Genomic DNA, 13758 nt, shown 5'->3' with positions numbered 1-13758 from the left:
CATCAATAACATTGTAGTGGGTTTCTAAAACGGATTTAGCTTGGTGTTTTTTGCTTACTGTCCAACTCCTAGGGGCAGCAGCTATACCCGTGGTCTTGCGGTTTCCCGCAATGACACGGATGAGAAAGTTACCACACTATAACATACAGAAGAGACTCTGCTAACATCTCCTTTGTCTCCGTTCTCCTTCCCTGATCGCTACATCATCCTTATAATGTTCATGGCGGGACAGGTGGGGTTACTATCTCCCACAAGATCAGACTTCTCCTAAAATCCTCTGTGCTGCTGTAAATACTGTTAGTCTAATGCCTGGTTTAGACACAATGATTATCGCTCAAAAGATGTCTTTTGAGCGATAGTCATTGTGTGCATTCAGCGCAAGGTGATGGCTCAAACGTTGAGCGATCACTTTGCGCTCCGAGCGGGGTATGCAGAAGACAAGCGGGGCAGCTTGTCTTCTGCATCCAGCTGTTCTCTGCTCGGAGTGCCCAGCTCTTATACAGCTGAGCGCTCCGAGCGGGGTATGCAGAACACAGCTGGACTGCTGTGTTCTTCATACTCCAGCTGTTCACGGAGCACTCAGCTAGTATACAGCTGTGTGCTCCGTGTGAAGTATGCAGAACACAGCTGGACCGCTGTGTTCTTCATACTCCGCCTGTGTTCACGGAGCGGGATACAGCTGAAACAATAGTATCAGCTGTATCCCGCTGTGAACTCGTGATAAGGCTGATCGTTCTCTTTCAGCATGCTGAAAGACAACGATCCGCGATTCATTAACGAAAACTGCATGATGTAAGTGCAGTTAGACAGAACAAGAATTGCCCAAAAGATTCTTTTGAGCGATTCTCGTTGTGTCTAAATCAGCCTTACGACCTCTTATTATGGGAGTTAGATCTCTCACCCTGCGCCTCTCTACCAGCAGAATTCTCACCAGCCACTCCATTAAATACCTTTTTAATATCTGCGCACAGGGTCGCCTCCTCAAGGGTGGAAACTGGTGGAAGACCATTGCTTGCAAATACGGCAGACTGCGGTTTTATCATCTTTGGTGACTGCAAGGAAGTCAAACTATTAGCATACAGAATGAAAAGGCAACCTGGCTAGACTGCAGTGATTACAGTCACATGTGCATAAAGGAAGACAGCCCATAGACCCTCATTGTCAGGACCCTCGCTTTTCCATCATGGTCCAAAAATCACAGTTTGCATTGCTATGTTAAAGGGGTGGTCCAGTACTTTTACTATTGATTGATGGGGGTCAGCCGCTCAGGATCGCCACTGATCAGCTGATTGCCGGATCCACTGTCAGTGCAGAGTGCTGAAAGCAGACAGCGCTGTCCGTATTACAGGAGCCCACTTTGGTACTGCAGGCAAAGTTCCCATATAATTCAATGAGAAATGTGCTTGTAATACCAAACCAGGCAGCTGCAATGTTGACAGCACTATCTGCTTCCAGCGCTGTCCGCACCGACAGCAGCCCCCTGCCAATCAACTATTTATGACCTATCCTGAGGATAGGTCATCAATAGTAAAAAGACACAGAAAACCCTTTTAATGCGTGAGAAAGTGGCAGAAGACACCAGCTAACAAGTGCATTGAGAGAAAGGAAAGAGAGCGTCCTGAATAGGGAATGGCCGCTGAGCTCTGAACTTGTAGATTCACAAGCAGGAACATCAGAGACAAGAGGTCATGGTGTCATTTATTTTAGAAACCGGTGGTGCTGTGAGATAAAGTATCTCTATAGAATGCTCAAACTTTGCATTGTTAAAGGGGTATTCCAAGTTATATTTTTTAGGTAAAAGTCTGTTTTGCATGCAGTAAAATAAACCAGCATATACTCACCTCTACCTGCTTTTGCTGTGTCACACGCCACTGCTCCGGGTATCTCCCCTAATGTCACAGGCTCTGCAGCCAATAACAGAGTACAGTGATTGATTGCTGAGCTCTGTTATTGGTTGCAGTGCCTGCGACATCCCGTTAACTGGACAGTCCTGTAAAAAAAACAGAGTAGCGGAGGACCGATAGGCAGTGCAGGATACAGAAGGAGCAGGAAGAGCTGAGAATCTCTCTATTTATTGTTTTACTGCATTCAGAACACACTTTTACTAAGGCCGGTCTCACATGATTGGATTTGTATCGCGGATTCCATGATCGTGGACTTTAGCAGCGAAACGCAGGCATTGAGAGTCATGTAGTTTAGATTTTTCCTTCAAGCTTGCGGATACGAACTGTGTATTCAGTAAGTGGAAGAAAAAAAAAAATTGCAGCATGCTCTATTTTGCCGTGGAGCCCATGCAGATGGTCTCCATTAAAATCAATGGAGGCACCCGACCAGCAGCCTGCGCGTAATTAACATTGCGTATGGGCTCGGGTACCCACGCCATCGCTAAGCGACGGCACGGGATATACAAACAAAGCAGAAAAAAAAAATAAGTGTACTGTGCATGACCGCCTGCGAGCCTCCACAGTAGTATAGTTTTGTGAGGTATGCAGGGTTACGGGCCGAGCTCACAACCAGAATCCGCTGCGGGCCTCCTCCATGTGGAATCCGAATCGGTCGTGTATGCATGGCTTAAAAAGAATATAACTCCCCCCCTGTAATAGATGCCGCTCACTACAAATCTGACGTGGGAAGTGTGCTTAGAATCAAGTGTCATATTTGCAGTAAAAGCGCGCCAAAGGGGTGCGCTGTGCTGTTACACAGTCACATCCGGTTGCATATAGACACGCACGACAGGACTACTGCCCCTAATGATATATATAGTAAAACAAGCCTACCTTGCTCGACTCCTCTTCTGGCAATTGTTTTGGTGTAGGATTTAAAAAATGAAGAAGCCTGCAAAGTAAAGTGATCTGTGAATGGCTCGCCCACTTTGTATGTACATGGGTTCCATATGGTCAAGTAGGATACACTCAGATTTGGTCAAAGGCAATAAAACAACAGGACGATGGAAAGTGGAGCAGAAGGGCCAACCAGTCTGCAGACCGCTGGACTAGAGCATTTATGGGTAACCAACACCCCTAGGTGCTAATGGGAACCTGACCACTTATATATAGGACAGAATTACCTCGTCAAGCCTTGCTTTGTGTCAGCTGCTTTCGTCACTTCTGTCTTGTTCTCCCCAACAGAGCTAAAGTAACAGAAAATTCACAATTTTGCATTTATTGTTTCCAACTGTTAACGTATCGGAGCAAACAAACTTTTACTTAATCCCTTTTATTTGCAGATGTCAGAGACCTTTAAGCCCATGTGTTTTTTTATGGCGCTTGAGAATAACAGGATTTTTTGTTACTGTAAAATCCTTTTCTTGTAGGTTTATTGAGGGGGATTGGGGCAGCAAAGACCTTGGGTATAACTCCAGCCACTAGGAGGCGGACGCTAAGCAAACAAAAGTTGACTCCTCACTTATAGTAACATAGTATGTAAGGCCGAATGAAGACAATGTCCATCTAGTTCAGCCTGTTTATCCTCCTATGTTGTTGATCCAGAGGAAGGCAAAAAAAAAACCAAGAGGCAGTAGCCAATTAAAAAAAAAATTCCTTCCCGACTCCCTAATGGCAATCAGACTGTTCCCTGGATCAACACCTAATAGTTCCTACCTGCCTGTATACCCAGTTTGTACACAAGCAGTAGAAGAAGTAAAGCCTAAAGTCTAACAGAACACGTGTAACTCGAAAACAATATACAACTAAATGAAGAAGTGAATGGGGAATTTCAGAACAGAGAACAGCTGGTTCCCCCGAAACAATGAGTGGGTGCAGTGTCATTGCAGAACACAGCAAAGAGCTTGGGATGTTCAAAAGCAGTCCCTAAGGATGGGCCAGAAAAAAAAACCGAACAATGTATGATGGGATCAGGGTACTGCAACCAAGAGCAGCATCAGAAGATGCAAATGTATGCACCCTGTATAACTTTGTGAACGTATGAAGCGAAGACCTGATCGCGGCCTTGCAAACCTGGAAAGCAGAAGCATTATGGGACATGACCCAGGAGGCACCCAACTGTGCATGTGGAGTCCTGCCATTGGTATGGTAGGCTTACGTGATCCTCCACCTGATTCAACAGGCGATGGTGCACTTGGAGGCCGCCCGACGTCGACAAGGACTGTCAGGCATGAGGAACAGGGAATCAGGATGGCAGAAGGATTCCGTATGGGAAAGATGGAGCCGCAGCGCACAGACGTCAAGGGTGTGAAGGCTTCAGATAGAAGGATGTGACCACTTTGAGAAGAAAGGATGGAGCAGGTTGGAGGACTACATGAGGTTACAGCTAGTAGGAGTCTTCCTTTGTTTAGTGTCCGCTTCCTAATGTCAGGAGCTATTCACAAGGTCTTTGCTGTGTTCCCCAATGACACAGCCGAGAAAATAGAACAAGAACCAGGTGTACCAGCAGCACTCCTACAACAGACCTTCTAGGTGAGGCAAATTCAATGCAGAGCCACTGTAGAAATGATGAACCGCGATAGGATGACGTCGGAACGTTTATCATGACATCCCGCGATGCGCAGTAGGATTCACGCCATTAAGGAAGGATGTCACTTGCGCTTTATAATACAGGAGACACCGGCAGATAAGCGACAATGATTTGGACATTGGTACCTGGATTGTGGGCAAGACCTGAATCTGTTTAGGTATAACACTATGTGATTGCCCATAATTTTCAATGTTATCCACAGGCACCTCCTGACCACGCACCTATATGCCTTGGCGACATCTAGAGAATAGCGCCCCAGAACTGACTTTCCTAGATTGGATATGCATATGGTTTATGGCAGTGACCACCCGAAACAGTTTATTCGCCAGCACCTTCACCTCCCCTGACAATGAGATTGGCCTGTATGGATCTGTTAAATCTGGATTCTTGCCAGCCTTTGGTATGACTGCTAGCACCACCTCACCCAAAAAGCTACACAAATGCCTCTAATAACTGGTGGAGTTGTAAATGATTATATCTTCATTGATATACTTATATACATGGTCTCTAAATTGATGCTAAAGGGTCATCAGGGCAGCGTGACCCTCTAACATCAATTTAGAGACCATAAAACTTTGACATCCCTGGTCACTGGATTAATTATTTACGGTTCTGCTCATCCCTTTCTGGTATTTATCTAATTAATCACACCATGTCTGTGCCCTTTCATGTGGTTTCTCTTACTGAAAACAATCACATAATGCAACGTATTACACGCGCAAAATTTGGTGCACATAATAGACACTGAATAGAATTCATGGATTTCAAGGAGTTCATTATAGGAGTGTAATTTTTTTTTAACACGATGTGAAAAAATACATGACATGACCCATCTTGGGCACATTTGCGCAGCGCCAAGAACCCACTGAAATCAACGCGCTTGTGTAAATGCGCATGTCATACGCAGAAAACCTGCGTATTTGCTACACATATATACACAGAAAATCAATGTGATTTTGTGCGTATTTTTATATGTGCGCAAACACGCGGCGCATTTACACACAATAATACGAGTGGTAGCGGGCAAAAGCGCATTTTGCTCACCCAATCAAGTTGCAGATTTGCACGCCCAAAATGCACTTACGCCCCCTGTGAGCGCGGCCTTGTTTGGCTACTTCCAGTACAGCTTTGAAAAGGATTGTCCTGTTCCAGGCCAAAACTGTACATTGGTGGCCAACTGCATAAATTAAAGGGGTTGTAGTAGAATTGACCTTTATCGCCTATCCACAGGATATGGGTCACATACTAGGTCTCACAATACGTGCCGCGGACGTGATCAAAGGGGATGACCGACTTCCAACTCCCTCGATCCTGCACTCGTTGCAAGATAGAGTATAAGTCACACTCTGACATGGTTTTATGTGCCCCTGTAATACTCGCTGCCACCGCTGACTGTTTTACTGTAAGGTAGGTCAGACACAGACTTTGGCGATATGCTGCGTACATATATTTTTGTGTCGATCGACAAGGACTGAACTTAATAAAGACAAAGACAGGAATTAGGTTTACCTGTTAATTCCTTTTCTGGAGTCATCCTGACAGCATACACATGGAGGATGTCCACTGGACCCCTGTTGGGACAGGAAGCGAAAAAACATACAAAAGGCACCTCCCGCCACCAGCTCACCAGTGTGTACCAAATAACTACAGTGACCCGGCTTTGCTTAATCACTCATTTTTAATAACGAAACTTATAGTACAATACGTTACTTCACGTAGAGAAGGATAACTGAAGGGGAGGGAAAAGCCCCTATGCTGTCAGGATGACTCCAGAAAAGGAATTAACAGGTAAACCTAATTCCTGTCTTCCCCTCGTCATCCTGACAGCATACACATGGAGGAATACCAACAATCACGGGCTTTAGGGAGGGACCACTGCTTGCAGAACTTTCCGCCCAAAGGCAGTGTCCCGGCTGGCCCCCACGTCCAGACGGTAGTGTTTTACAAAAGTATGGGTGCTTGACCATGTGGCGGCTCTGCAAATCTGGTCGGTTGTCGCCTGGGCTCTCTCCGCCCAGGAACAGGCGACCGCCCTAGTAGAATGGGCTCTAACTTCGCCCGGGAGTGGGATCCCTTGGGATCTGTATGCCTCTTCTACGGCCCTCCTGACCCACCGCGCTAGGGAGTCCTTAGTAGCGGCCCCTCCTCTGCGTGGACCCTGAAATTGAATGAAGAGGTTATTAGATTTCCTAAAGGTATGTGAGACCTCTAAGTACTTCAGAACTGCTCGTCTCACGTCTAGGTTATGGAACCTCTGTTCCGTAGTGTTCCGGGGTTCCTGGCAGAAGGAGGGAAGTACTATTTTTTGCTCTCTGTGAAAGTCCGTAAGGACTTTCGGTTGAAAGAAGGGGTCGGGTCTAAACTCTATCTTGTCCGGGAAGATGGTCATATATGGGGTTTTTATAGAGAGAGCTTGGATTTCCCCGATCCGCCTGGCGGATGTAATGGCCACTAGGAAGGCAACCTTATATGAGAGGGTCTTAACTGAGAGTTCTTCCAGGGGCTCGAAGGGATGTGCGCAAAGGGCCTGTAAAACAAGATTCAGGTCCCATGGGGGCATGGTTCTTCTTATAAAGGGGTGAAGTCTAACTGCTCCTTTAAGGTATTTTTTGACTAGCCTATGGTCGGCTAACGGGAAGTCAAAGAAGGCTCCTAGGGCGGCCACCTGGACCTTAAGGGTACCAGGTTTTAGGCCCATGTCCAGTCCATCCTGAAGGAACTCTAGAATCTTATTAATGTTTGGTTGTTGGAGGTCGTGAATACTGTGCCCCAACCACTTAGAGAAGGTGTCCCACACCCTGGTGTATATGTTCCTGGTGGACTCTTTGAGACTCTCACATAAGGTGGTGGTCACCCTCCCTGATAGGCCCTGGTTCAGATATTTTACCCGCACAGCTTCCAGGCCGCTAGTCTGAACTGTCGGGTTTTTGGGCAAATCAGGGGACCCTGTTGTAGGAGGTCGTCTCTCCACGGCAGATGTAGGGGCTCCTGTGTTGATAGAGCGGCCAGGAGCGGGAACCAAGGTCTCTTGGGCCAGAATGGGGCTACCAGGATAACGGAGCCCGGGGACCCCTGGATCTTCTTTAGAACCCGAGGGATCAGGGGAATAGGTGGGAAGGCGTATGTCAGGTCCCATTCCCATGCTTGGGATAGTGCGTCTATTCCCAGGGAGCCCCCGTCTGCCCCCCTGGAAAAGAACCGGGGACACTTGTTGTTCTCCCGAGAGGCAAACAAATCCACCTTTGGAGTCCCCCATCTTTCTGTAATCAGTTGGAATGCCTCTGGATGTAGTGCCCACTCCCCAGGGTCTATTCTCCTGCGGCTGAGGTAGTCTGCCATGGTGTTCTCTGGGCCCCTTACGTGGAACGCTGAAACGGAAGGCATCCGCTGCTCTATCCACCCGAGCACTTTCGCCGCCAGGTCTTGTAGTCGGGGGTTCCGCGTGGATCCCTGGTGGCGAATGAGGGACACAGTTGTTATGTTATCCGAGAATATTTTAATGGGTCTACCCCCGATCTCTGTCTCGAGGTCACGGATGGCCCTCCAGACCGCGCAAAGCTCCTTGTAATTGGAGGATTGAGTGGCCTCTTTCTGGTTCCAGACCCCCTGGACATAGCGACAGCCTAAGTGGGCCCCCCAGCCAGTTGCGCTCGCGTCAGTGAAGATGGATACTGGGGATGCCGGGTCCCAACTTGTGGACCTGGCGAGGTTGGAGATAGACGTCCACCACCCCAAGGAGGACCTTACTTTGTGAGTGAGGGTGACTTCCTGATCCAGGGAAGCTGGAGATTTGTCCCAGTTGCTCAGGATAAAGTCCTGGAGAGTTCTACCATGTAACTGGGCCCACGGGACTACTCCAATACAGGCTGTCATGAGACCGAGGACCCTCATGCCTCTCCTAAGGGAAACCTGGGAGGCTAACGAAAGTGCCCGGCTTTCGTCTTGGATCTTTTTTTGCTTTTCTAGCGGGAGGGAAGAGCACTGGTGGTGTGAGTCCAGGATAACCCCTAGGAACTTTTTGCTTTGTTCGGGCTGAAGATTGGATTTGTCGAAGTTAATGATCCAACCTAGCGACTCGAACAGGCGGAGGGTGAGGTTGACCCGGTGCTGGAGTTCCGAGGGTGATCCTGCTATAAGCAGGAAATCGTCGAGGTATGGGACAATTAGTACTTTGTCCGTCCTTAGTGCTGCTACCATCTCCAATACTAGCTTGGAGAATACCCGAGGTGCGGAGGAAATCCCGAACGGCAGGCATGCGAATTGGTAATGTGAGACTGACCCTTCCATCATCAGGGCGAATCGAAGAAGCTGTTGGGAGTCTGAGTGTATCGGAATATGATAATAGGCGTCTTTTAAGTCCACCGTGGCCATGACGCTATCTGGTGTGATTAGGGGGATCGCTGATCTTACTGATTCCATTTTAAATCTTCGGTATGTTATAGATTTATTCAGGTATTTCAGGTTGATTATAACTCTGTAGGCCCCGTTAGGCTTCTTAATAAGAAACAAGGGGGAGTAGCAGCCTTTGAACCGTTCCTCTACGGGAACTGGGATAATGGCCCCCAGGGATAGCAGGTCCCGTACCCCCGACTGGAGGGCCCGGGCCGACGCGGGTGACTGGCAGGGGGTAACCACGAACCTCCGGGGAGGGGGGGCGGAAAGCTCAATTGTATAGCCCTCTGAGACCAGGCGAAGGGCCCAGGGATTGGAGGTTATTTCGCTCCATCTATTGGCGAACCCCCTAAGTCTGCCCCCCACCTGCCGGATCCCGATGGGCGGATTCTCACCCTTTCCGCCTTTGGGGTAAGACCAGCGTCCGGTTTTCCCCTTCCCCCTGTATGTTCTCGGGGGGACAAAGGGAGGAGGGTAGGAGGAGGAAGGCCGCTTGACGGGTCTGTCTGCTGGTAGCCCCTGACTTTTGTCTGAGGCCTTCTCCAGGAGTGTATCCAGGGAAGGTCCGAAGATGCGATGTCCCTGGAAGGGCAAAGAGCAAAGCCTGTTCTTGGAGGCATTGTCCCCTGTCCAGGCTTTTACCCAGACGGCCCTCCTGGCTGTGTTCGAAAGTGCCGCCGACCGGGCCCCGAACCTTACTGACTCCATCGAGGCGTCCGCCAGGAAGCCGGTGGCCTGTTGGAGGAGGGGAAGGCAGTTGGCGATATCTTCCCTCGAACCCCTTTGCGAGACCAGGGCCTGGAGTTGGTCTAGCCAGACCGTCATGGATCTCGCTACCGACGTGGCCGTAATGTTGGTCTTCATGGTGAGGGCCGCCGACTCCCAGGCCTTCTTCATTGCCGCATCCACTCGTGAATCCAGTGGGTCCCGCAACTGGGAGATGTCCTCAAAGGGGAGGGCAGCCTTCTTCGAGACCCTGGCGACCGCCAAATCCACCTTCGGGACGGTGTCCAAGAATTCAATGTCTTCCGGGGTGAAGACCATACGCTCTCTAAACTCCTTAGACAGGAAAAACTTGCGTTCTGCCTGTTTCCACTCGGTCAAGATGAGCTGTTTTAGGATATCGTTGACCGGGAATGATGGTTTGGGCTGAGGTATGAGTCCCCGGAACAGGGTATCCTGGAGGGATGGCTGCTGTGGTGCCTGTTCCTCCACCTGCATGGTGTGACGGACCGCTGTTAGTAGCTGCCCCAGATCCGCCGATGCGAAGAAGTACTTCCTCGTTTCTTCCATGGGCGGTATGGATTCTGAGGGGGAATCCTCTAAGAACCCTTCCTCCGAGTCTGATTCTTCTATCCGTGACCGCCTTACCCTTTTCGTGGGGGGCGGAACGGAAAGAGACGAGAGAGAGGCCTCGATCTCCTCGCGGATCATAGCTCGGATGTCTGATATGCCCGAGGGGCCTTCCTCCCGGACCACCTTCTCTGTGCAGGCTGCGCATAAGGGTTTGGTGTGTCCCTCGTCCAGTCGCCGCAGGCAGACTGGGCACTTGCGCACGCGCTTCTTGGCCTCTCTGCTCTTTTGTGCTTCTCTGTCCTAAGAGACGGAGACAGCAGAAAAAAAGGGGGGGGTTTTCCAGCACCTGACCCTTCGTTACCCCTGGTGTGAGCCCCCGGAGGTTTACTCACCAGCGGGTTGCTCTCCGTGTCCTCTCTGGCCGACATCTTTACTTAGGTGCAGACCGAGACATGTGGGGAATCCTGCTTTCTCCTTTCCTTTTTTTTTTTTTTTTTTTTGGATTTTCAAATTTGGCGCCTTTTTCCCTGAGGCCCCGCCCCCCCGTGACGCGGCCGTGCTGACGTCATGCCGCCGCGCCGGACCCGGGGGATACACTCTGCGTCGGCTCTGAGGAGGGCGCATAGATGGCCGGGGACGTCGGATCGAGCGCAACCGCCGGCCCGCGCCGCGCGCTCTACCCCCCCCCCCCCCTCCCCTCGCTGGCATACCTGCTCACGCCGACAGAGGATCGCTGGAAGCCAGGGTCCCGGGCCGACGTCCAGAGCGGGTGCCTGATCCGGAGGAGGCTTCCAAGCCCTGCAGGTACGGGCTGTATCTTCCCAGTGCGACAACCCCACTGGGCAGCGCGCTAGGGAAGGGTTCCCCGCAGGGAACGTGGTGCTGGTTTTGGATCCTGCGGGTGAGGGTCCCCACGTAGGGTCTCACCCGCGCAAGCTCTGCCAGCCCGACCAGAGAGTCGTCCCCCCACGGGCGGACAGGCTGCATAGGAATTTCTTCTTTCTTCTTGCCTCCAGCATACCCCTGGAGGCTTCCGCTTGGACTGTCCTGTAGGGACAGGAAGACACTGGTGAGCTGGTGGCGGGAGGTGCCTTTTGTATGTTTTTCCGCTTCCTGTCCCAACAGGGGTCCAGTGGACATCCTCCATGTGTATGCTGTCAGGATGACGAGGGGAAAACTTTATTCCAGAAAGTGGCAATGCTTACAAAAGCACAAAAAGATAAAAATGATGATCTAAAGACGGGAAGGACAAGCAGCACAATATAAAAGAGGTACAAGAATAAAAAAGGTAGCAAAAGTCGAGTAGCAGACCTTACTGATTAGATCGGTTAGAATCTGTCATGATGGGTACGTCTTGGGCGGTCCTGTACAGTAGGTATAATCTCTTGGGGTTTTAGAAGGGAGTTCTGCATCCTACAGGCTTCCCTTGCCACACTTCCAAGCTCCCACTCATCATGGGGAAGCAGGCCGATTGGATGCGGGAAACTTCAGGATGAATGTACAATTCGATATTTTGGTCATATCTCCCAAAAAGGGACGCCTAGGGGAAGCGTTATCTATCTAAAGATGCCAAATAAGGCACGTGAGAGTTTAACTCCGTTGAGATCCTTTCAACCTGAAGCAGAGGCCTACACCAGGCTGGAAGAGGATGCATTACACTCAGGGTCAAATCATGATTTTGGAAATATCATTATTTCCAGTCTATACCCGACGCATGACCCAAAACCTTCAATTAATCTCCCCAATGTTCTAATACATTTCTCATCTCCTGGGATAATCCCAAAACACAGTGTCTGGGGGTTGTGTATTGGCCTGAATGGCTGAAACAATAAAGTGACTCTGCTTAGTAGAATCTCCTGATTGGTGGGAGTCTAACTGATCTCAGACCAGGGTTCCGTGTCCTCCTCTCCTCATCAGTGCAGGCTCGCTGTGATGTGGAGATTCAATGGAGCCCAGTCGCACATGTGCAGTTCCATTCCAATGATCTTGAATGGAGCTGAAGGAAGTAGCTGCTGCATACAAGCGCTTGACTTACTCCAGCAGTGCCATAAAGGACTACACATATGTGACTGTCGCTCTATTTAATCCTCTCTGCAGTAAGACTTCAGTGAGGAGGAAAAGGGGACACAGGACCCCCATTATTGGCATTGGTGTGGGTCTCAGTGCTAAGACCCCCACCAAGCGGTCCTTTATTACCTACCTTTTGGCAAGGTGATAAAAGTCAACTCTGGTACAATCCCTTTAAACAAGCAATACTTACCTGTAGGGATCTAGTGCCACCACTCCTGTTCTCCCCCCACTGGGCTTTGCTTACCCCGCTGCAGTGTTGACGCCAAGCCTCGTAATTAATGGTCCAAACTCTGAAAATGCTTCATATACACAATTATAAAAGCTTGCATAAACTGCTAATTACTGCACAATGAAACAAAGCCCTACCTTAATTTTGCTAAAGATTTCTCTGTGAACTCTAAGAAAAAATAAAAACATAAGAAAATAAAGTCAGAATTTACAAAAGACTTCCAAAACCATTTCACATACTGAGGGGTCGCGGTTTAGCTCACCCTTTATCATTTTTACAGAATGTATTTAATTAATGGTACTCTGTCATCTCCTGTGAACCCCATAAAGTAAAGTTGTGGGCTCACAAAACAAAAGGCGCCGAGTCTGAGGAGGTCACTCTCATCCTCATCGACATCCCCGTTACTCTGCTGACCACTGGAAAAGCTGTGCTTCATAAATGAAGGACTGCCTGTTCACATGGGTCAGTTATTGGGAGTTTTTATGCCTGCGTAAACTGAATGCAGGCGATACGTGAACATCGTCATTCTGTCGTTGGCCGCATTTACGCTGAACGATTCCGTTCCATTTCACACAATCCTGCGATTAACTAAGCTTCTTGTGTAAAAGGGCCCTCAGTGTAGATCTGTAGTCACAATTCTGTAGGTTGTTATTGGATAGAGACTGCAAGCTTGTTGACAGACCCACTCCAAAAACTTAAATGCACTTAATACGTTTGTTTCAGAAGTTCATGCAAATCCCAACTTGCTTGATGCATCTGAAGGGAGCCGCTGCATCAGCATTTGTGAATCTGAAATCTAGACAGTAGAGACTTACCAGCAGACAGCCTGCGTCTCTGATCCCTACTGGACCACGCGGGCCACACAAACTGAGCCGGATCCGACTCCACTCTGGAGCTGCTCTCTGGTGTTTGTAGCTTCTGTTGGGACTGATGGAGCTTCTCTGGACTTTCAATCCTAAAATATTTAAATACTGTTAGTCATTAGCTTCATGCGCATCCCATAATTATATCATTATACAGTGTGGGAGGAGATACAGCTATCGTGCATATAGTGGAAACGCTGCCGATTTTTCGTTTTGACTTGCAGGCAATAATAACATCTGATCGGTGAAGTGAGATAACAAATATCATCCACATCCGATGTGGATTTTAAAGGGTTTTCCAGTTGTAAGGCACTGATGGCCTATCCCCAGTATAGGCCATCAATAGTAGATCGGCAGGGGTTCCAGAAGGCAGACCCTAGCTTAGAAGGAAACCATGCTTTGTATTTCAGTAGAAACGCGCTTATGTAAGACATA

At 49.1% G+C, this 13758-nt stretch overlaps 1 protein-coding gene across 1 annotated transcript in view; it reads right to left on the bottom strand.

Moving 5' to 3' along the window:
• TDRD12 (tudor domain containing 12) overlaps positions 1-13758 on the bottom strand; it is a 73487-nt gene that overhangs the window by 27615 nt on the left and 32114 nt on the right. The window contains exons 11-15 of the mRNA XM_066582310.1: positions 13276-13415; positions 12598-12628; positions 3068-3130; positions 2778-2835; positions 951-1052 (exon numbers count right to left, since the gene is read on the bottom strand). Coding sequence (XP_066438407.1) covers positions 951-1052; positions 2778-2835; positions 3068-3130; positions 12598-12628; positions 13276-13415 — 394 coding nt within the window. The remainder of the gene's footprint in view (positions 1-950; positions 1053-2777; positions 2836-3067; positions 3131-12597; positions 12629-13275; positions 13416-13758) is intronic.

This window comes from Eleutherodactylus coqui, chromosome 11 (assembly GCF_035609145.1).
Source record: "Eleutherodactylus coqui strain aEleCoq1 chromosome 11, aEleCoq1.hap1, whole genome shotgun sequence".
In the NCBI taxonomy this organism is placed as follows: Eukaryota; Metazoa; Chordata; class Amphibia; order Anura; family Eleutherodactylidae; genus Eleutherodactylus; species Eleutherodactylus coqui.
This window is presented reverse-complemented; position numbering and strand designations above follow the sequence as displayed.